The following is a 23,547-nucleotide window of genomic DNA, read 5'->3' as shown; positions in this document are numbered from 1 at the left end:
TTGCCTGGGAAATTGGTAGCACCTTGGAGTGTGATGTGATAAACCTGGGTCACATGCATGGTCAGAGTCCAAGCATTTCTGCCTTCCGATGCTGACAACCCTCTTGGACACCCTGGGTGGCCAGAAAGTCAGGAAGGAAGTCCTGTTTCTGTTCTTGCCAGTGTGTCTCCCTCCTGCTTCCTCCCCTTCACCCCTCCCTCCCACCTCATAACCCCCAGTCTGTGCTCTGGTCCAGGCATCTCCTTCATCCCCCGGGAGGTGGGTGAACACCTGGTCAGCATTAAGAAGAATGGCAACCACGTGGCCAACAGCCCCGTGTCCATCATGGTGGTCCAGTCCGAGATCGGGGATGCCCGCAGAGCCAAAGTCTACGGCCGTGGCCTGTCAGAAGGCCGGACTTTCGAGATGTCTGACTTCATCGTGGACACGAGGGATGCAGGTCTGTGGGCGGTGGTCCCAGGGGAAAAGGCCCAGAGCTTTGGAACTGGCTTCTTATTGCTCGCATTACTCCATCTTTTTATCCTGCCAACTTTCTTTTCTTTGTAAGCATCCTTCAAGCTATAGACCCTTTTACATGATTATCATTTAAGCCCCAAGAGCAGTGGCAAAGTAGGTATTATCTTTGTTTTCTAGATGAAAAAATTGAGGCTCGCAGGGTTAGCAGCCCCATCTGCTTCTGGCATTTGAACCCAGAGCCACAACAACTCGCAGATCTGTTTCATCATCAGTATTCCCTCCATTGTCTCAGCTCCCCAGGGTCTCCTTGACTCATCTCAAACTAAGAATGTTGGGCCATCTGGTCAAAGTCATGTTCAGCTGAGCAGTGCTTTCATGGAAATGAGGAGTTTCTTCCTGTTTCCTCTTTGAGATGGTCCGAATTAGGGTGGGCCACTCCAAGCTACTCCACATCCCAGAGTCTTCATCTTCTGCCTTTTTGAGTGATGGGCTTGCATCGGTGACTTCTGGATAAAGTCACCTTCCCAAGGCAAGGAGCTGGAGAATTTGTGGTCCTGATGGGCTTATGTTCTCTGTTGATTCCTCAGGTTATTAAAGCTTTAGATCTGCTGTCTTAATGGTTCCCTGGCTGGGCATCTGAGGCAGCTAGGAGCAGTTAAAAATGTCAGATTCTCAGGCCTGCAGCTGGTAATAAACCCCCAGACAGCACTTGCCATTCCTGGAAGCAGGTGGGCAAAGTGTCCCCCCACAGCGGGTTCTGCAAGACAGGTGGTCAGTGAGATATTAGTGGATACCCTTGAGAAGAGAGTGTGGTCAAGGCCACCTTCAGCCAGGGTATTTCACTCCAGAATTTCTCAGAGCGTTTAACTGACTCCTCTGCCCAGCACTGTCCAACAGGGGCCACCGTTACTGTCTTTCTGCTGTCTGGAGCATTTCCAGGGGTGGAGGTCCTTTCTGCATTCATCAGCCTCCCCCTTCCTGATGAGCTGCTGTCATAGCAGCCACGGGCTACTGTGTTGCAGGTTATGGCGGCATCTCCTTGGCAGTGGAAGGCCCCAGCAAAGTGGACATCCAGACAGAGGACCTGGAGGACGGCACTTGCAAGGTCTCCTACTTCCCCACCGTGCCTGGGGTTTACATCGTCTCCACCAAATTCGCTGACGAGCACGTGCCTGGTATGTGTGGCCCCATCTGCTCTCCCTGTCCCGTGCTTGGGTTTTCTGTAAATGCCATGCGTGGCCTCTGGGCTGCTCTCAAGGGCCTGCTCGGTTTTTGCAGGGAGCCCCTTTACCGTGAAGATCAGCGGGGAAGGAAGAGTCAAGGAGAGCATTACCCGTACCAGTCGAGCCCCATCTGTGGCCACTGTTGGGAGCATCTGTGACCTGAACCTGAAGATCCCAGGTGAGCACGAGGGGCTCGTGGGTCAGGGCAGTGTGCACCACTGGAAACCAAGTCTGGGCTTGGCCCAGAATATACTGTCCGAGTCTGCTGTGGGGGACTGTTTTTGAATTTAATTTTTTTTTAATTTATTCATTAATATTTTTAATACTTATTTTCACAGAGACCCATCCAAGAAAAGTAAATCTATTTACTTTTCCTTCTTCCAGATGAAAATAGCTTTATCATACCACATGAGGGAAAAATAGATAAGCTTTTAGACTTTCATTTACTGTCTGTCGACTAGACTAATAGTGAGAGAACTGGCCCTGCTGATGCTTATATCTGGAAGGAGGTGTCAGCCCAGTGACATCCTTCTAATTCCCGTTTGTATCTTTCATTCCTAAAATTGGAGTGAGGCCTGCGAAGCAAGGCTGGGTGGGTGGACCACATCTAGCCCTTTGCCCAACACAGCCATCGTCTGTTTGAAATGTGGCCCAGGTTCTTTCTATTAAGAAGTGACTGTGGGGCTTCCCTGGTGGCGCAGTGGTTGAGAGTCCGCCTGCCGATGCAGGGGACACGGGTTCGTGCCCCGGTCCGGGAGGATCCCACATGCCGCGGAGCGGCTGGGCCTGTGAGCCATGGCCGCTGGGCCTGCGCGTCCGGAGACTGTGCTCCGCAACGGGAGAGGCCACAGCGGTGAGAGGCCCGTGTACCACAAAAAAAAAAAAAAAAAAAGAAGTGACTGTGTAAGTGAAGACTTGAGGCTCCTCTGGCATGTGCTGTGGAGTTGCAGGTTCTATGAAGACAGAAAATCTAAACTGTCTTCAGATGAAGCTCATGTTGTGATGAGCTTCTAGCTTCCAGAGGAAGGTCCACACTGCATCTCCTGTCTTTCCTGACTTGTGGTATATCTCTTGCTCTGCCTTCTCAGCATTACCTGATGGGTTCTTCCTTTCTAGACACACCGTTGGTAAAAACCTCATTACTGTAGTGTCCAGACTAAGAATCACTTAAAACGCACCATGTTGATAGTGATCATAAAAAGTTCAGGTGCTCAAAAACAGGGGAAGTAAGTCTAACCTCATATCCCACCGTCCAGGGAGATTGTGGTTCACGTTTCAGGCCCAGAGCTGGAGCCTGGATGCCTCCAGCCTCCTAGACACACGGGCTCGGTCTCAGGTCCCTCTGGTGCACTTCTCACTCACTGTATTGTGGGCATCTTTCCACACCAAAGTATACTTCCCCATCATCCTTTTCATGACTGCATAAGCTTCCAATTCACGTCTAGGTGCGTGTCCTTCTTGGGTTTTCTCATTTCACGTATGCTCATTTCCATCCCTTGACCCCCTTAATCAGTGCTCTGTGACATCTGTCATCACTTCGGATGGATGCCCGGGAGTGGGATTGCTGGGCCAGTACGCTTCAGATGCTGCTATGCCTCGGCAGCCTGTCCTCCAGAAAACGAGTTGATGCCTGTTTCTCTGTTTCCCCACCAGCACTGGCCACTGTCTTTGGTTCTCACTTTGATCAATCTGATGGAAAGATACGGTATCTAGTTTTCAGTTGCATTTCTCTGGTCACTTGACGAGTGGACTGTGTTTTCGTTTGCTTCACATTTCTTATTTGGGGAATTCTCTCTCCTGTTCCCTTTGCCTATTTGTCTCTTATCTCTGTGTGATGTGGTCAGTCACCCTTTCCCTCAAGTCTTGTCTAGCTCTTGACTCCTTCTTACTCTTTTCAGTGGTACTAGATGACTCTGGCTGAGACTAACTTTTCCCATCATTACCTAAAACACCCTCTCTTGTCAGTTAGAAGGGAGGATGGCCCTCCAGCCTCCAGATATCCTCCGGACCCAGGCCATGTGGGGTGACCCTCCCCTCAACCTCCTTCCTTTCTCTGTCCTCAGGGCTCAGAGTCATGAGCTGCTGCCCAGATCCTGTAGGGCTGGAGGGTGCGGTTTCGTGCTGCTGTAGGTGATGGCGTTACTTGGTCACCCAGCATGCGGCGCGCCTGTCTCCACCTCGTCAGTGCAGGCACGGTCGCTGGCATGGCAGAGCACCTTGGGTGGAGCAGACACGTCTGCTTCCTGGTGTTGGGGACCTGAGGCGTCATGTTTCTGGAAGTGTGGCCTCTTATTTTTGGTTTGCTCAAAGCTTTGCTCACGCATGGTTTCCCCTTTGCCACTGGGACCAACCTGGGTTCACCTTTTCCTCTAAATGCATTTTGTCTTGTTGCCTAAAAGAAATGCCAAGGCTTCTTGACAATGAGGGATGAGGGCTCTTGTGTTTTCTGTCCTTACCTATGGAAAAGAGCCCCTGTAAGCATGACTGATGGCCCCACGTCACATTTGCTTAGAAACATCTGAACCATCATTGTTGTTGTTATTTACATGCCGTAACTATCAGCTCAAGCTCTGGTTTGAAACTGCTGTGTGGAATTAACTCAGCTCCAGCCAGGAAGGCTGTCACGGTGCTCGGCGAGGCAAGACGTGTCAGTGCCCCCAGAATATTCTCTGCACTGGGTGGCTGGAAGGGCCCTGCACTCTCCATGCTGGCCATGACCACCCAGGGATTTGAGGGAGACAGGAGGGCAGGCATCCAGCCTGGATGGGAGGAAGCCTGAGCACCCCGCACCCCTGGCCTACACTCGCTTTGCCTTCTGCTGCTTGCCCTGCATGTCCCGTTCCTCCTCCAGCCCTCGCCCTGACCCTCCTCTTTTTCTCCCGGCCCCCTTTCAGAAATCGACAGCAGTGACATGTCGGCCCATGTCACCAGCCCCTCAGGCCACGTGACCGAGGCAGAGATTGTGCCTGTGGGAAAGAACTCGCACTGTGTCCGGTTTGTGCCCCAGGAGATGGGGGTTCACACCGTCAGCGTCAAGTACCGCGGCCAGCACGTCACCGGCAGCCCCTTCCAGTTCACTGTGGGGCCTCTGGGTGAAGGGGGCGCCCAGAAGGTCCGGGCAGGAGGCCCTGGCCTGGAGCGAGGGGAAGCAGGAGTCCCAGGTGAGTGTTCTGGGCAGGCTTTTTACTTGAGCAGATGGAGTTCAGCCTGGCGGACTGAGCACCCTGTTCTGAAAGGAAGACTTTGTGTGTTACTGATGGATGGTGTGAAGGGGCATTCTTTAAAACAAGGCTTCCGTGGCTAAAGACATTTGGGAATTGCTTACCCAAAGCTAAACAAGTGTCTTACTGAGGGACTTCTCGGAGCCTGTAATTTATGGGTGTGTGTCGTGAGTCTCTAAGAGAGGATCAGGGTCATAAAACCGTTTCCAGGGCTTCCCTCGTGGCGCACTGGTTGAGAGTCCGCCTGCCGATGCAGGGGACACGGGTTCGTGCCCCGGTCCGGGAAGATCCCACATGCTGTGGAGCGGCTGGGCCCGTGAGCCATGGCTGCTGAGCCTGCGCGTCTGGAGCCTGTGCTCCGCAACGGGAGAGGCCACAACAGTGAGAGGCCTGCGTACTGCAAAAAAAAAAACAAAAAACAAAACGAACAAAAAAAAATGTTTCCAGGGCACCTTGCAGGCTAATGTTCTTTGGAACATGCTAGAATTCTATAAAACTGATTGTGAAGGTCCCTTGCAGTGGTGGTTGCTGAGTGGGAAAGTCTGTGGGGATGAAACTGAACATTCTCATCTTGTTCTGACTTGGTTTGCATGTATTCCAAAGATGTCTGATCACCCATGAACTTAGTGTAGTCATGGAGGGTGCTTAGCAAACATCAGCAGTGCCCTTGCTTGGGTTCTGCTTGGGGTTAGAGAAAGAGGAAAGGGCTGGCAACAAACAGAACCCAGCACCCCATGTTTGAGCCAGAAGAGGGGCCTATACCGGGCTCAGTCACTGACCAGTTGTTTCTTTGTCTCAGCTGAATTCAGCATCTGGACCCGGGAGGCAGGTGCTGGGGGCCTCTCCATTGCTGTTGAGGGCCCCAGTAAGGCCGAGATTACGTTTGATGACCATAAAAACGGATCATGTGGTGTGTCTTATATTGCCCAAGAGCCTGGTAGGTACTCGGGGGCCAGTGGAGGACATTTTCCTTGTTTGGGGATGCTTGGGTTGTAAGGAACAGAAACTCATCAGGCTAGCTCCAGTAGAAGAGGAATTTATCTGTATGGGCCCATGGGAATGCGTCCTAGAAATCCAGTTGCAGGATATCCAGCCACGCCTGAAAGGGGTAGGAATTCTTGTTCTCCTTGTCTCTTGGCCTCACTGCTTTATTCTCTTGTTCAACTGTTTCATTCTTCCCACTGAGCAGCCTCTCTCTGCCCACCCGTGGCCAGTGGCTGGTGGGGCTGCCCCAGAAGAGTGGCCTCAGCATCTGATCTCCCTTGATCAGGGGTTCTTAACCTTTTGTGTGCCATGAACCCTTTTGGCATCTGGTGAGGCCCATGGGGACCATCTCAGGAAATATTTTTAAACACATGAAATAAAATACTTCAGATTATAAAAGAAATCAATTTTAATAAAATATTGTTATCAAAATCTTTTTAAAGGAACAAATTTGCAACATAGCAACATATACATGTTTTCATTAATACGTGAAATCATACGATTTGGTGATGGTCTATTAACTAAATTTCTAAGTGGCAGTGAGTGTAAATGGTATGTCAAGATATATATAAAGCTGGAAAGTGATTGTTTTTGTTGACAAAATCACAAGTCTTAATGTGCTGTGGTTTCTTGTCAACTTTTCTAAAGGAAGGAAATGCTAAATTTCAGTTAGAGGTTAGTAAAAATAAAGATGTACGTTTTTCCCATTCGAGTTTGATGGATCTCCTGAGTACTGTACACAGACCCTTTGTGCAGGGACCCTGGGGGCCCAGGTTAAGAATCCCTACCCTTCTTCCTTGACTAGATTTTCTTTCCTAGTTATCACTCTGCTTCTACCCCTGTTCTCAAAGTTTATGTCTTACACTTCATAGTTCAGGATCAGTAATGGGATCCTAGTTACATGAAGCCCTTCTTATTCTTAAGTATATAATTTTTAATAAAATGCTCAGTCATAAGCCTCTCCTTTGGAGAGAAATTGGGAATACACACCAGATGTTGATGCCTGATTGGTGTGGGGATTCACATATACACTGGCAAAACACAGAACAAAAACTTCAGTGCTTCAATGCTCTTTGAAATTATTAAACAGAATATATAAGATTCAAAAAAAACCAAAAAATCCCTACCCCTTCCAACTAAGAAAATCGCTTTGGCCTGGTGTGAGCCAGGTGACCCTCTCTGACCCAATCAGCCACAGCCATGGAGTGGACCAGGGTCTCTCGGAAGGCACTTTGGCCCTAGCTAGAGAAACAAGAGGCCACTCTGGAACCACCTTCCCAGAATCTCTGACATGATGGGTCTTTTCCTGTCCCCACAGGTAACTACGAGGTGTCTATCAAGTTCAATGATGAGCACATCCCAGAAAGTCCCTACCTGGTGCCGGTGATCGCGCCCTCCGACGATGCCCGCCGCCTCACTGTTCTGAGCCTTCAGGTGAGACACAAGGAAACATCCATCTCCTTGGCCACAGCCCAGCCAGTGAGGCCCTGGACTCCCAAGGCCCCTTCAATCTCCGACTGTACCAGGGGCCCCAGCACATTTTGACCACGGATGCTGCCAGGCGTAGGGGAGCTTTCCTGCGGCAGAGTCACATTTAGGACAGGAGACCGTTGGGGCGAGCAGAAAGCAGCCACGGTCAGCAAAACTCCTCAACATTTGCAGACGAGTTTGTTTTCTAAATATTCACTCCAGAGAAACAAAGAAGGCCTGTTAGTAATTGGTTAAGGGATAAGGAGGGCTTTCAAAACAAAACAAACAGAAAACTAACAGTCCAGTGATGTTCAGCTTGCTATTATTGGCTTCCTTTTCCTCAAGAAAGTCAACTGTGATTTATTTTATGATGCTGATTTATTTATAGTAAGCGTGCAAGGCACTGTGTTAAGAACTGTATCAGTGTTACTTCCCTAAATCCTTGCAACAGTCTGGTGAGTAGCTTTTCTTGACACCCCCCCCCCCCCCCCCCATTTAAAGGTAGAAAAACTGAGATGCAGAGAGGATCCAGCTATGGGCACCAGCTAGAATGAGGCAGAGTGAGGGCTCGGTGGTTCCAGAACCATGCTCTTAACAGCAGCCACCTTAATCCCAACCCTGGCATTGTGGCAGGTGGTTACATAGGCCAACCTCTTAGAATGGCAGGAAATGCAACTTTTCACCCTGGCTTAAACAGGGCACTTAATTCAGGGTTGCATTAGAGCCTTCAGCCAAACTAAGAACTATTGGGGATGCCCTTTGGTCTTAGGACACTGAATCAGGTGTAGCAGTTTGGCTGTAGAATAACACCAAAATCCCAGAATGTGATTTCTGGGTAGAGGGGTTTCTAAATAGCCTTCAGCTGCCCCCCAGTTCTTGAAAATATTGGATTGATGAAAACTCAACCTCATATCTCAGATTGGTTCCATGTACTTGGTTTACATTTGAGAGTCTAACTTTCCCCTGAGGGGGACTGGTACTGCTGGTTGTCTCAAACATTAGGGAACCCAAACAGAACCCAGACCAGGGTCACGGTCTACAGATTGAAGCGGCCTCATCTGGAGAGTACCAAGGATACTGACTGGTCACTGTGGTGCAGATGTTTTTCTTGTGTTTCATTTAAAGGCTTCTTAACAGAAGTTCCTTCTGTGGCCAACTTAACTAAAACCTACGGAGGGAGATAAAGCTGGCATTTGTTGAGGGCAAAGAGCTGCCTTCACGCATCTGGAAGATTTCTTTTGGATCTTGTGAGGCGTTTATCTCCCTCTTGAGGATTTAGTGGCAAGTGAATTCAGGTAACGTAAACACTTCTATCCAAAAGGAGCTGATGTGGAGAAATCGGCTCCAAGAAACTTCCATAGAGTCCTCTTATAACAGTTTGGTCATAAAATATTTAAACAAATATGCATCAGGCTGGTATGTCCGTCAGGCTTTTGTAACCAGCTGCTACAGCAGGAGGGACCAGTGTGTCAACTTTGTCCCCTGTTCTCCCCATGTCACTTGATGCCAAGTGATATGTAAATTATTTACTGGAGATTTACTGGCAGGCTGCACGGCAACATCTGTTGCTGGTTAGGAAAGAGAGGCATGTATTGTTTTGTCTTGCTTTTGAGACTTTTTAGAAAATTGGAGTCGGCTGGCATTCTGAAGGGGAGGGTGTGGCATGGGGGTGGTCTGATGATCAGAGACGCCTTAATTTTGTGTTCAGTCCTCCGTCATCTGTAGCCTCTAGGGCAGCTCAGTCTAGTAGAATGTTCTGCAACAGTGGGAATGTCCTACATCTCCAATGTGCAGTATGGTAGCCATGAGCCACATGTGGCTCTTGAGCACTTGAAATGTGGCTAGTGTAACTGAGGGACTGAGGTTTTTTGTTTTTTTTTTTTAATTTATGGCTGTGTTGTGTCTTCGTTGCTGCACTAGTTGCCACGAGTGGGGGGCTACTCTTCATTGTGGTGCACGGGCTTCTCATTGCGGTGGCTTCTCTTGTTGCAGAACACGGGCTCTAGGCGCTTGGGCTTCAGTTAATTGTGGCACATGGGCTTCAGTAGTTGTGGCTCACGGGCTTAGTTGCTCCGCAGCATGTGGGATCTTCCCGGACCAGGGCTCGAACCCATGTCCCCTGCATCGGCAGACGGATTCTTAACCACTGGACCACCAGGGAAGTCCGGAACTGAGTTTTTAATTTTAATTGATTTAAATTTAACTGTATATAACCACATGTCGCTAGTGACTACTGAACGAGGCAGCACTGCTTATAGTGCCTTGCTGCTAAGATGTGATCCTTAGACCAGCAGCCTCAGCATCCCCTGGGAACTTCTTAGAAACATGGAGTCCCAGGCTCCGTCTCAGACCCACTGAATCAGAATCTGCATTTCAACAAGACCCTCGGTTGCACATTAAGTGTGAGCCTGCTGCTTTAGAATTATCATCTTAGTAGCTGTCCAACCACGTTTACATCAAAACTGCTGGCTTATAAAATTTTGCTATTCAGGATTGGCCAATCTTAAAATATCTTAAGCATCTGAACTTCTAATCCCCTTCTCCCAGCAGAGGATGTAATTTCCAAGGCAAAGCAGGGAGAGTGAAATTGATCTACTCAAGAGCAAAAGCTACACTTTTCCCATGGCTTTTTGGGGGGGACTGACAACTTCTAAATGCATGTTAATAGAAGCTGACATTTTAAAACTTTCCTATATATGGACCAGGCCTTGTGCTGAGTGCCTTGAATGCATAACTTCGTTTAATCCTCACAGCAGCTCTCTGAGATAGATTTGGTTATTATGCCTGTTTTTACAGAGGAGGAAACTGAGACTCAAAACAGGTTCAACAGTTTAGTTATGTAGCTAGGAAATGGCAGTAAATCCAGGTTCTGCTGGTTTTTAACCACTGTTCAGTACTGCATGAAAAAGTTCTCTCCGTCTCCACCCTTGAGATACAAAGCCTTTGTTCATGTTAGTGAGTGCAGGGTTTTATCAGCTGCCAGCCTCCTCCTAAAAAGGCGGTGGGGAGAGGAAGTCTTTTCTTTCTTTCTTTCTTTCTTTCTTTCTTTCTTTCTTTCTTTCTTTCTTTCTTTCTTTCTTCTTTGAGGGAGGGGGCAGTCTGGAAGATACTGGGTTTTCTGGCCTGTACAGCTCTTGTTTGGGATGCTGAAACTGTAATCCTGCTGGCCAGGATGTCTTAAGTCTCCAAACCTAGGAACCATCTCTGAATCAAGATGGTTTAGATACAAGACCATGCAGATGTGTGTCTCTGCTTTCTTATATTTAACGCTAGAAACGTGGAATTACTCACCTGCTCTTTTGTTGGCAGGTGTTATATAGAAAAACATATTCCAGGCCTATTTGCATGAGAACTGTCCCCCCCTGGGATCCTGGGTTGGGTCGGTGTGTGCTGTTGAGCAAGAACGCCGAGGGCTGTAACGCATCTCATGTATTAAATTCTCAGGAATCAGGATTAAAAGTTAACCAGCCAGCCTCCTTTGCTATAAGGTTGAATGGGGCAAAAGGCAAGATTGATGCAAAGGTGCACAGCCCCTCTGGAGCCGTGGAGGAATGCCACGTGTCTGAGCTGGAGCCAGGTAAGCACCAGTGCCCACACCAGGAATGTTTCTGCAAACATGTACCCTGACGGAGGGGTCATCAGCCTCTGCAAGGCCTTCGGATTCCCTTTGCTGTTGCCAGACACTGTTTATAAATTAGGGTATAAACATTTGCCAGGGGCAGGCTTTTTTTTAAAAAAAAAAAACAAATACTTCTTTATTTTCAGTTGTTTTTCAGATTTCTTTCACATGACATTCATTGTGATGTTCTCTCATATTTTAATAAAATATCACAGATCTTTATTGTTTACCTTATGAAATGAATAAGTACACTTTGACCTCTCTTTACTCTGAGGGAAAGGTTGATTGCTGTAAATTAAGAAAAGAGAATCTGGGGAATTCCCTGGCCGTCCAGGGACTCTGCACTTTCACTGCTGAGTGCCCGGGTTCAGTCCCTGGTTGGGGAACTAACACCCTGCTAGCTGTGCGGCTAAAAAAATGGAAAGAGAGAATCTGGGTCCCTAGTAGGACTTAATAGCATGAGATTTTCTTTTTTTTTTTTTTTTTTTTTTTTTTAATTAATTAATTTATTTATTTTTAGCTGTGTTGGGTCTTCGTTTCTGTGCGAGGGCTTTCTCTAGTTGTGGCAAGTGGGGACCACTCTTCATCGCGGTGCACAGGCCTCTCACTGTCGCGGCCTCTCTTGTTGCGGAGCACAGGCTCCAGACGTGCAGGCTCAGCAGTTGTGGCTCACGGGCCCAGCTGCTCCACGGCATGTGGGATCTTCCCAGACCAGGGCTCAAACCCGTGTCCCCTGCATTGGCAGGCAGATTCTCAACCACTGCGCCACCAGGGAAGCCCCGCATGAGATTTTCTTGCTCGCTGCCTTGGTGTATGGAATTCTGTGATGTCAATCAACTTGAACGAGACCATTTTTCTAGTGAACATTTATTAAGTGTCAGAAACTTGACAGGAAGACTTGTCAGAGACTTAGGAAGTCATAATTCCTGCCTTCAGAGAGGAGCACAGAGTCTAGTGAGGACCTAAAGAGTGTGAGCCAGAAAGGTGCAGTGCACGGGTGAGGACCCCAGCTGATCACCAACAGCACAGCAGAATTGAGAACCAAATGGTAAAGATGGTCAGAGCAGGAGAGGAAAAGGGTTTCTGCTTTGACAAGGTCAGAAGGACTTCTCTGAGGAGGTAACATTGAATATGGGCCCTGATACATGAGGAAGAGCCCTGTGACCACTGCCCTTATTGGGCGTTTGCCATGTACCCTGCTCTGCATGCAGTGAGGGTAGACACCTGGGACCTGGGTTGGCATTTAGACATCTTCCTCCCACTGGGCGGAAAAAGAAAGGGCAGTGGGGAGCCTCAGAAGGAACAAATGTGTGGGCTTTAAACCCATATCTGGTCAGATAATGGTTTAAGTCTGACCACATTATAGAGAACGTGTTGGCACATCTGAAAGGCAAGGTGGTAAGCCGACGCTCGCAGAGTGGTCCGTTTGAGAAAACAGCATTAATCAGCAGTGTTAGAAATGCAGAGGAAGGACTTGAGGTCAGAGAACTATAACATTTGGTGACCAATTGGCCATAGGGAATGAAAGTGAATTCAGAAAGGTTACATGTAGCTTGGTGATGGGGTAGAAAGATGATGATGCAGTTACAAAGCTCAGGACAGCAGCCATGGGTGAGCAAGGGCTGGGCACTGCCTTACAGAGTTTAATACTTTATTTTTTGAGAGTTTTTTTTTTTTTTTTTTTTTTTGCGGTACGAGAGCCTCTCCCGTTGCGGAGCACAGGCTCCAGACGTGCAGGCTCAGTGGCCATGGCTCACGGGCCCAGCTGCTCCGCGGCATGTGGGATCTTCCCGGACCGGGGCACGAACCCGTGTCCCCTGCATCGGCAGGCGGACTCTCAACCACTGCGCCACCAGGGAAGCCCTTGAGAGGTTTTTAAGTGTCCCTGAGATATCCAAGTGGGAACATTTAATAGATCTCTACTGCATTGGGATTTAGCCACCAAGTGAGATATGGTGTCCTCAGCCCCAGGCAGTATTTGAAGCCCTAGCAGTGTCTGAGACCACCAGCCTGACACAGTTAGGATGCCGTTGGTGACAAATTACAGAACACCCATCTCAAGCCAATTCACATAATAAAGGGGGTCCATTACACACATGGTCCATTACAAGGGGGTCTGTTAATTCACATAAGTGGAAAGTTCAAGATCTAAGGTGGGTTTCAGCAACAATTTAATTCAGCCATTCAGCTATATTCTCCAAGGCCCCAAACATCTCTGCTCTTTCTTCTGATTTGTGGACCTCATTCTGAAAGTGGCCTTCCTCTTGGTGGTAAGGTGGCTGCAGCAGCACACGACACCAATCAAGAGAGACATTTTCTCCTCAAGATTCTTTCTGCAGAAGTCTTAGATGCTTCTTTTGCAGAAGTCTCCAGCAAACCTCCCCTCCTATCTCACTGAACACACATGCCTGTTCCTGAGTGACTAAATGCCATGTGCTAATTGACTTAGGCTTGGGAAAAGAGGGATTTCTCCCCCTGCTATCCCGCATTAATTTGACCCAATCAAGGACCATACGTGGACATGGGGGTGGGATCAGTTTTCCCTGTAGCACATTGGCTTTCAGAGAGGAAGGGTGGGTACCAGCTGGGGACTGATGGGGGACATGCAGTGTCGAAGGATATGGGTGGCAGCTCCATATGGAGAGAGTCCAGAGGAGAAGAGAAGAGGATTTGGGTGGAGTTTTGAGCAACAAAAGTTCTGAAGGGGATGGAGGGTACAAGGAGCCAGGGAGAGGCTGAGAGACTGACTGGAGGAGAACAGACTCTGCGTCCCAGCTGGGAGCACTTCAAGGAGGAAGGGGTGGTCAAGTGGTGCATGGTGGAAGGATATTCTAGGTGCCCATTTCAGTTTATAGGTCATCTGACCACATGCTGTGAGCCAAACACACAGTGAGAAACCTGGCCATTGCCCTGTGGGGCAGTTGCTAGCTTGGAGCTTAATTAAGGAACATTAGTCTCAGTTGTAACCATTTTTTCCCCTGGCCAAGCAGAGAAACTGCGCCAGAAGTGAGCTTTTCATAAAGGAAGTGTTTTTCTGAGGCCAAAGCCACAGAGGATTAAACACAGAATTTGAGATTTGGATGCACTTCCCAAAGGGCTGTCTAGGTACAGACAAACAGGCCCATCTGGTTTTGATCACCAACATATTGGGTGCCAGGCTTGCAGTAGGGCCATTTCTTATTAGTGATGTAAGATCGGCCCTCTCAGGTTGGGCTCCTGTCCTTTGTCCCCACCCACCTTGGTTGGGTCCATGGGCCCACTTTTACCCTGTGCCTTTGCTCACTCTCCCAGATAAGTATGCTGTTCGCTTCATCCCCCACGAGAATGGTGTCCACACGATCGACGTCAAGTTCAACGGGAGCCACGTGGTTGGAAGTCCCTTCAAAGTACGAGTCGGGGAACCCGGACAAGCGGGGAACCCTGCCCTGGTGTCCGCCTATGGCTCAGGGCTCGAGGGGGGCACCACAGGTAACACACTGCCTCTGCCTCTTGTCTTTAACGGAGTTGTCCCCCGGGAAGAGCAGATGGAACTCTTCAAGCCCCCGGGAAGCCTGCCATCCTCTCTCCCCAGGGAAACTTCAATAATGCACCCTTGGGAGGCTCTCACTTGACCTGCGGTAAATCCAGAGTGAGGGCTTGATGGCTGCGTTCTCACAGCTCATTACTGTTTGTTGTGCTGCAGCTGTCTTCCTTTGCCAGATTCTTTTAGGACCGGGACACTGATAGGGAATACAACACAGCATCCTTTGTTTTGAGGGTTCCTTTGCCCGCACAGAGTTCATGATGCATGTAACGGGCCTCTGGGGAGGTCCCCTACCCACCGGCTCCTTTAGTGGACCCTGGCCTCCTAGAAACACGTTCAGTCGGCAGTAAGACCTGTCACAGCCTGGCTCCTTTTTATTCTAATCCTAACGGGGGAGGAGAAAAGACTAAAACAGTCAAATTCTTTTTTTAGTCTTTGCCACAGATGGAACACGTTTGATTGTGAAAAATACTGGCAGTGAGGAAGTATGTAAAGTTCCATCTTGCTTCTCTTCCCTCCCTCCCTCCCTCTGGGTCCAGGAGGAAACATGGCTTAACAGATCAGGGGAGGACCTTCCAATTGTCTCTTTGTTGGTCTTCATTCTTGGTCACTTGGTTGCTTAGCTAGTCGGTTTGTTCAAAAGGTAGATATGGAGTTTTACTTGTATTTTATAGAAATAGTCTTAGTGCTGTTTGTATTTCAGTACAACTTACTTTTGTCACTTGACATCTTGAGGAACTTTGCATATCAAAACCTACAGATAGATCTACCTGCCTTGTAATGGCTGTAGTTAGTGTCCATACCGTGGATGTAGAGGTGGGCATCAGGGGTGTCCAGTGTGTCACTATTATGGAAGGTGCCAGGGTGGGGAGCTTGTCCACTTACGCTTCATTGCAAGCGTGGACTCACTGGGACACGGTTTGCATCTGAGTGTTACTTTGGGGCCTCTTAGGAAGGATTCTTGAGTTCCTTGTGTGTGCACATTTTGCTGTTAGTCTCCCCCCTACCCCACATGGTGACTGGGACAGAGCAGACCCACAGGCAAGGGGATGAGTGGCCGTGGTTTCCTGGCATCCAGCCCTGTGGAGCGAGTGTCTTAAGGGGACAAGGGGCCCTGCCCGGGTGCAGGAGTGACTGCCCGGCTGGTGTGCCACCCTGCGACTCTGGCCAAAGCAGTGGCCTCAGCAAAACCTCCCACGGGGTCTGCATGAGTACTTCTCATCTCCCCAGGCCCATCCTGTCTGGCTCCACACTGAACTCTGAGCTGGCAGCTTGCCCTTTGTAAAAGGCACTGTATTGTTTCATCCTAGGCAATGTCCATTTTACAGATGAGCAAAGTGAGAACTCAGAAAGGTTGAGTCACTCCCCAAGCTTACTTAGCTTGGAGGGGGCAGAGCCAGAACCAGTCCAGGTTCACAACCTCAAGGCCTGCTCACTTAACCCCTGAGTTTTGCTGCCTCCCTAAATGGCTGGCTTGCCCCAAGGCAGTGGCTACACCCCTGGCCTGCTTTGTGGGGTGTCCTACACAAGGACACCTATCTTCCCAGCTGCCGTGGAAGGTTCCCAGGCAGTAGTGCAGGCATTTGGCCCCTGACAAGCCATCCACCCTTGAAGCCCAGGTGGGGTCCTCCTGGCACTTGGAGCCCCAGCAGGCCCTGGTCCAGGCCCCGCAGCAGCCACTGAGGTCTCCTGTGCTGCCAGCAGCCACCCATCCCCCTGCTGGGTCACACCTGCTGTGCCCAGGGCCTCTCATGCTTCCTGTTGGCTGTTTGCAAGCCTTCTCAGGAGCTCAGGTTTCAGGCTGTGCTTTGCCAGCACTGGATGCTGCTGAGGAAGGAGCTGGTCTTGCAGGGAGACTTCCAGCCAGGAGGGAGAGGTACAGAATACGCCTGTTTCAAATCCTGTGTAAATATTGCTCTTGTCAAGGGGCAGGCGTCTTGTTTTTCTAGCCCTCCCGCTCCCAGGCCTTTTCCCAAATAGCCATCCCAGGATTACACAGCTGCAGTGTGTGTGGAATGAAAAGGTGTCTCTGCCCGGCTGCTGGAGGGCCTGCATCCTGACCTTCGGAACAAAGCAAGCTTCCCTGTGTTTTTATGGGTGGGCTGGCTGTATCTCTTGGCTCAAGCTTTAAATGGTCCATTCTGCAGGTTTTAGAGCAGGAGAATGTGGACAATTTGGGGTGGGACTGTCTGCTGCAGAGGGACTGAGAAGGTCAGGAGTTAGACCAGGGAGTTCCAGACTCTCTGGCTGGAAGAGCCATTTTCCTGATGAAATGCTCCAGGACCCCAGTGTGCACGAGATGGAAGCGGAGAGCCTCCTTCCCTCCCGTCACCCCTCACCCACCGTGAAGATGGAGTAGGGCTGCGTTAGACATGCATTAAACTCACAGGAACTCGTCTGTATATACACGGGGGTACAGGGGAACACCGCCACGCCCAGAGATGCCTGGGGTCCTGATTCTGGCTGGAGGTGGTGATGAGAGGGACTCCTGCATGTGGATTTTCTTTCTCCCACCTGCTCTCAGGCGAGTGCATTAGCTCCAGGTTAGACAGACGTTATGTTTAAACCCCAGTTCAGCCATTCCCCAGCTGTGTGTCTTAGGGTGAGTTATTTGACCTCACTGAGCCTCCACTTTGTTCCTGTAAAATGGGAATAATAAAGGAGCCCACCTGATAGGTTGCTCTTGCCCTGTAATTCCTTATTTCTCTTTTCCCACCTCACCTTCCTTTCTGGACCCTCACAATCAGGATGCACGGATGTTTCTTAGGAATGGAGCAATCCTGTCCTTTCCACTGCAGCCAGGTCTTTTCATCTTCACTTTAAAAGTATCTTTCCTTGCTGTCACTTGCAGCTGCTTCCTGGAAACGCTGTCCCTTGTTTGAATACCCCCTCCCTTTCCCCCCACGCGGCCTTGCTTCGGCTGAGTGAAGGGCTCCTGGGCTGCACAGTATAGAGACGAGGTTGAGACAGTTGTGGAGGCAGGGTGAGGGGGTGGTGCTGGGACGGGAGCCTCGGGAGCTTTTCCAGAAACAGCTGGGTTGTATTCTGGGTTGCATGATAGCAGCTCCTTTGTCTTATTGATAACCAGAACAGTAATTCTTTCTCCAGCCTCGGAGCTATAATTAAACCAAAATAGTTCCCAGCTGGGGCGGCGTCCAGGGCTCTAGAAGAAGCCCAGCTCCGCAGAATGCTATGCCGGGGATGCCCTGTAGAGGGCACTGTAGCAGGTGTGCAGCTGGTGACTGACCACCTCTTCCCCTTCTGAACTGGAAAGGGGCCTGGGGGAGTGGAGCCTTTTTCGGGGCCTTGGGCTCAGGGAGGAACACCGCAGTGGTCATTGGTCGGCGCTGTCTTTTGGCCCAGCTTTCCTTCTATCACAAGGGAGGATGTCTGTGCAGGAAGCCCTCATGGACCAGGCAGGCAAGAAGTAGGATGTCCTGGAGCTGCAGTTAAGGCATCTGAGGCAGCCCCGCTGCCCATCCAGAGGCCAGGAGACGGGCCTGGGCTCTGAACCCCCTCAGACTTGCTTCAGTACCAGCTCTGCCCCTTTCTCCTGTAGCTCTGATTGGCATGTGGTTGAACCTCCCTGAGCCTCAGTGTCGTTTGTTAAAGTAAAGACGAATCACTGGGCATGTAAAATGATGGGCACAGGATCTGGAGCCAGAGTGGTGCCAGTGGTATTAGCAGGAGCTGCCGTTCTGGTCTTGTTCTTGTTTCTGGTATTCAAGGCAAAGTGGCAGGGCTGGCAGATCCTAGCGGCTACCCCGGTCTTCAGCATGGTGTCTGGGGCAAGGAGCCTGAGGAGGAAGGAGGCAGCGCTGGGCTGCCTGGGCTTCTCCAAGTCCAACCAGAGGAGAAAGGAAAGGTCAGAGGGGCCCATGCTTCCCCCACCCTTGGGGGCAGAGATGGCCCTTGGGAGTGGAAGCAGCATTTCAGGCTCTCAGTGATGACTCAGGCTTCTCGCCCTCAGCCACGGCTCGTGCCCAGAGGAGAAAACAAGGCAGTGCGTGCTTGTGGACAGAATGTTGGCCACACTCCTGCCTGGGCCTTGGAAAGGGGTTACCATCCCCCAGGGCCTGAGGTTCTCTGTGCCAGCAGCTCAGAGCTAGTACTGGTGGGTTCCCGTGCCACCAAGGGGACCCCTCTGAGAGGGAACCTCCATGTGCCCCGCCACTGCTTCAGGGCCCCCAGAACGCTCCCCAAAGCACACCCTCCCCATCCCTCCAAACCTTCCACGTGATCTTTATTCCTGCTTCCTTTCTCCCAGGTATCCAGTCTGAATTTTTCATCAACACCACCCGAGCAGGGCCAGGGACATTGTCCGTCACCATTGAAGGCCCGTCCAAGGTTAAAATGGATTGCCAGGAAACCCCCGAAGGGTACAAAGTCATGTACACCCCCATGGCTCCTGGAAGCTACCTAATTGGCGTCAAATATGGCGGGCCCAACCACATCGTGGGCAGCCCGTTCAAGGCCAAGGTGACAGGTAACAACCACAAACACCTTTAAAGTTATTCTTCCCCCTGTGGAGGTGATCTTGTCAGATTATCAGCAGAGCTATTCGATAGTAGAAACTGGATGATTTTAGATATGTTGAATGTGCTTTGAATCTTGAATGTAAAGAAATGGTAGGACATGTCAGAGTGACTGCATGTTCGAAAACTTGCAAAATTAGCAGGCAGAGTAGGGGTATAGAAGTTGAGAAAGCACATTAGGTGGTTTTCTGTCTCAAACGGAAAAGAAGGAATGTTTACATATTTGAGATCTTACGTATTTGTTTAGGTCAGGGCCTGAAAAATCCCCTCATTTCTAACCTTCACTTTTAAAATAATCAAAAGTTTTCATTAAATTTATAAAAATGTGCCTCCTTCAGAACACTGGAAAAAATACCAAACACTTTACAGCCCACCACCCAAGGTAACCACCATAAATATTGTGGTGAATTCCTTCCACGTGTCTCTTTCTGCTTGGTTCACTGTCATATAAGTAGCATAGGTTCATTGCAGAAAAGTTAATTAAAATTAAGTAAATTAAAAATTCAGATAGAAAAATCATCTTCTAATATGCTGAGAGGGAAACTCCTTGGCAGTCCAGTGGTTAGGACTCAGCGCTTTCACAGCTGAGGGCGCAATTTCAGTCCTTGGTCAAGGACCTAGGATCCCACAAGCTCCGCCGCACCACCCAAAAAAAAAAAATATGCAGAGAGAATCATTTTGTATTTTGTCAATGTCCTCCCACATGTTTACACTGCTTATACATAGAGTATTTTATATAAATGGAAAGATATCCATTCCATAGGGTGGCACGTGGTTATACTCCTGGAGGCACATGCTTATGACCTGGAAGGACTTCCAGGTCAAGTCAGCCAAGGCCAGACTCTCCCATATACCCAGAAAGCCAGATCTTAGTTGTGTGGGGCAGGACCCCAGAACCCCATAGAAGACATTATGGGGGGTGAGATGGAAAAGTTGTGGCATTTAGATCCAGGTGTTGGGGGCTGTGAGGTAGGGGTGTGGCGGTTTTTGGATCCAGGTGCTGGGGAGCTGGGGCTTTCCTGGGGCTTCTGCGTGGGGTACTTGCCTTGTCTGGCCAGTCATGCCTGCTTCTCTCCCTTCCATGTTCTAGGCCAGCGTCTGGTCAGCCCTGGCTCGGCCAATGAGACCTCATCCATCCTGGTGGAGTCAGTGACCAGGTCCTCCACGGAGACCTGCTATAGCGCCATCCCCAAGGCATCCTCGGATGCCAGCAAGGTGACCTCCAAGGGGGCGGGGCTCTCGAAGGCATTTGTGGGCCAGAAGAGCTCCTTCCTGGTGGACTGCAGCAAAGCCGGTAGGCAGCCTGGCCCTGCTCGGGGAATGGAGGGCATGGGGTGACACCCTCTGTTCTGTGTACTTTGGTCTTTCCTGCTCTGGTCTGCAGTGCCCACCCACCCATGTAACCCAGACATTTGCAAGTAACCATGTTCATTGCCCTGTTCTGCACTTAATATTTTTAAATGATTTGCCTCTTGATTTTTTTCAAATGACCTCAAGGTACATAGGAAAGGTCACGTTATCCTCATTGCATTGTATCAGTAACCTGGCCTCTTCTCTGTCACTAATTGCTGTAATTGCAATTTGAACTTGGGTATTTATTTGGGTGTCAATGTTAGTTGCCTGGGTTCTGGCATCTAGCACATCAGGGCTGGAAACCTGGCTTCACCACTTACTTATTTCTCCCTTCCTCTCTCCCTCCCTCCCTTTCTTCCTTCCTTCCTTAATTTCCAAAGCTTATTAGCCATGTGACCATGGGAAAGTTACTAAATCTCTTTCTAAAAGTCAGTTTCCTCTGCTCTAAAATGGGAATAGTCATAGGACCTTCCTGAAGGTTCTCATGAGAATAAATGAGATCAGAGTAACCAACACTTACATAGCCTTTACTATGTGCTAAGGGCTTCACATGCAATAACTCCTCTAAACCTCACAAGAAGCCCATGAGGTAGGTGCTAGTGTCATCCCCTGTTTACAGATGGGGAAGCTAAGGCAGAGAGAGGTGAAGTTCCATATCCAAGGTCACCCACCTAGGAAGTAGCAGGGCAGAGATTTGAACCCATAAGAGTCCTGCTCGTAATTGCTGCACCCTCCCACCTCTCAAAGGTCCCCAGCGTCATCAGAGAAGCTTAACAGGCAGTAACTGGTATCTTTCCTTTGGCTCCCATGTCCCCCCCTCTTCCTCTGCCTTCTGGGATGCATCTTCATGGAGTAACCACCTTCCTCTGCCCCCCAGGTTCCAACATGCTGCTGATTGGGGTCCACGGGCCCACCACCCCCTGTGAAGAAGTCTCCATGAAGCATGTGGGCAGCCAGCAATACAGCGTGACATACATCGTCAAGGAGAAGGGGGATTACGTTCTGGCCGTGAAGTGGGGAGAGGAGCACATCCCTGGCAGCCCCTTCCATGTCACGGTGCCTTAAAACAGTTCTCATCAAGTTCTGGGAGGCGTTCTGGTGGTTGCTTTTGTTGCTTGTGTGTAACTCGTTTTATACAAAGTCCTCCAGCCCGTTTGTGGGTCTGAAACCCCATCCCAAAAACATTGCCATGTTTTTTTTAAGTACCTTCAGAAAGAAGTCCTAAACTTGACTCTTTAGGGACATGTTGGGGACTCAGGAGATGCAAATTTGTTCAATAGGCCCAGCAAATTGGACCTCTTTTGGCACAGATCACCCCCTGCAGACAGAGCAAGCACGGACAAGGCTGATATTTTTAAGAAATGAAATTGGCTAGTCAGTTTGCAAAAAAACAAGACTGGGAGGAAGGGCAGGGAAGATGGGGACGCCTAGTTTACGTTGTCGTTTAGAAAAGACGATGACCCTGTCACGTAGGAAAAGGCCATTGGGTGACACCAGTTTTAACACGACTGCCATCCTGCCCCCATCTCTCAAAGGGCAGAGTGTCCGTGGTGACAGACTGGCCGAAATGGCTTCTTGGTGCCTCTCCCCGCATCCTGCTACTTATTTCCCTGCAGAGTCATTGCGTGTGACCATCTTGACAGCCATGTCTTTGCTTTTGTTTCCAAAGTCCGTTTCAGTCACTGGGTCTGAGGAAATTCTGCAGTGGCAAGCAGCCCCACCACTTGCCAAAGATCCCCCTTTTTTTTTAACCAACACTAGCCCTTGTCCTTAACACATGCTCCAGCCATTTGTCCGTTTGATGAGTCTTGCCAGCATGTCCGGAGACACCGCAGGTGGGTCCAAGTGTTAGCAGAGGCCTGTCACGTGACATAACACTCCACACTCACCCCCAGGCAGCCCCAGTGTGAACTTTTTCTGGAAGATAATTATAGAAGGAAACTCCTGCCAACCTTTGGCCTGAAAGTCAGGGAATGACAGGGGAGGAAAGGACAGCAGCTCATTGGTGGTCCTTTACCATTTGCAGAAATAATGAAAGCGTATTTGGCCCTGACCACATGTCACCCGAGGCTCTTTGGAAAGCAATAATAAGCAGGTGCAAAATTCCGAAAATGGGGGTATAAGGCGTTTTGCGTGCCTTCTTGCAGACCTGCTTTGGAATAAAGTGAAAGCACTCGGGGACTGCCTGACTGCAGGGCCCAGATGTGTAGTGTGGTCTGGGCCGGCAGCCCTTTCAGATTTGCTGTTTCATCCTGAGGAGGTGGCCACTGTCATCTCGAGTGTGTCCATGGATGGGACAGGGTGAGATGGGTGACCCTCCCCGAGGAGTAGCAGCTGAGGGTGAGTGTTGGCAAAGCCCACCTGTTAGGAACTGGAGTGGCCCGAAGCCTGATGTGAAAGGACCACAGGCTTCGTAAACCGGGATGTGGAAGCAAAACTGGAACCAAATGCCAACTGTAAATTGTATCTTATAACTTATTAAATACAGCGTTTGCTCCATAAGCTCCCCAGGTGTTCTTGGATGGTGTCCTTTGGTAAACGGTTTGAGTCTCTGACCGGCTCTCCCAAACCCTGGCCGAAAGAACGCAGGCTAAGCAAATTGTCTTAACAGGAAGCCTCGCCTCTTATTTGCGGGGGGACGTTCTGTTTCTCGCAGGCCCCAGTGTGAATTTATCAGGGTGAGGGGTCCTGGCACCAACACAGCCTCCTGGAGAGGTTTGCTAGGATTTGCCCTGGTTAAGAGTCCCAGATATGAAACCCACTGAGGGGAAGGCTATGGTTTAAAAAAAAAAAAAAAAAAAAAGGTGAGAGAGAGAGAGTCTTTTTCCTGATGACGTGGGAAACCCTTGTTATAGGGAAGCAGTATCACGTGTCATCCCATCGCCCTTGGACAGCAGGGTTTGGAATTGGTGCCGCCTTCCCTCCATCCTCTCTGCCTCTGTTCCTCCTTTCTGTTCGGGAAGCTTCTCCTTGCTGCGTGCTTAGGACACACTTAGCCCTTGCCTCCTGTTGCCCTACAGCAGTGCTGTGACGTGATTTTATGGTGACGACGCTAACTCAGGTGCTGCATTGACACGTTTGCAGTCCCAGAGCTCACTTGGGGCAGACCCTGGGCCCCCTGCCTTTTTGTCCTCCGAGTGGAAGCTCTACCTCCCTGCTTATC

General features: G+C 49.7%; 1 protein-coding gene across 4 annotated transcripts in view; it reads left to right on the top strand.

Annotated features, from left to right (window-relative positions):
- FLNB (filamin B) overlaps positions 1-22,890 on the top strand; it is a gene marked incomplete at its 5' end in the record, with an annotated part of 140,471 nt that extends 117,581 nt beyond the window's left edge. For all 4 annotated transcript variants that reach the window (XM_079712178.1, XM_079712177.1, XM_079712176.1 and 1 more), the window contains 11 exons: positions 236-439; positions 1,479-1,631; positions 1,735-1,857; positions 4,574-4,840; positions 5,700-5,837; positions 7,203-7,318; positions 10,799-10,931; positions 14,265-14,441; positions 18,764-18,982; positions 20,122-20,325; positions 21,262-22,890. In XM_079712178.1, the coding sequence (XP_079568304.1) occupies positions 236-439; positions 1,479-1,631; positions 1,735-1,857; positions 4,574-4,840; positions 5,700-5,837; positions 7,203-7,318; positions 10,799-10,931; positions 14,265-14,441; positions 18,764-18,982; positions 20,122-20,325; positions 21,262-21,449 (1,922 nt within the window). In that variant the 3' untranslated portion in view covers positions 21,450-22,890. The remainder of the gene's footprint in view (positions 1-235; positions 440-1,478; positions 1,632-1,734; positions 1,858-4,573; positions 4,841-5,699; positions 5,838-7,202; positions 7,319-10,798; positions 10,932-14,264; positions 14,442-18,763; positions 18,983-20,121; positions 20,326-21,261) is intronic.
- Positions 22,891-23,547: the final 657 nt, after the last annotated feature.

The sequence above is a fragment of the Hyperoodon ampullatus genome, assembly GCF_949752795.1.
Source record: "Hyperoodon ampullatus genome assembly, chromosome: 10".
Classification (NCBI taxonomy): Eukaryota; Metazoa; Chordata; class Mammalia; order Artiodactyla; family Ziphiidae; genus Hyperoodon; species Hyperoodon ampullatus.
This window is presented reverse-complemented; position numbering and strand designations above follow the sequence as displayed.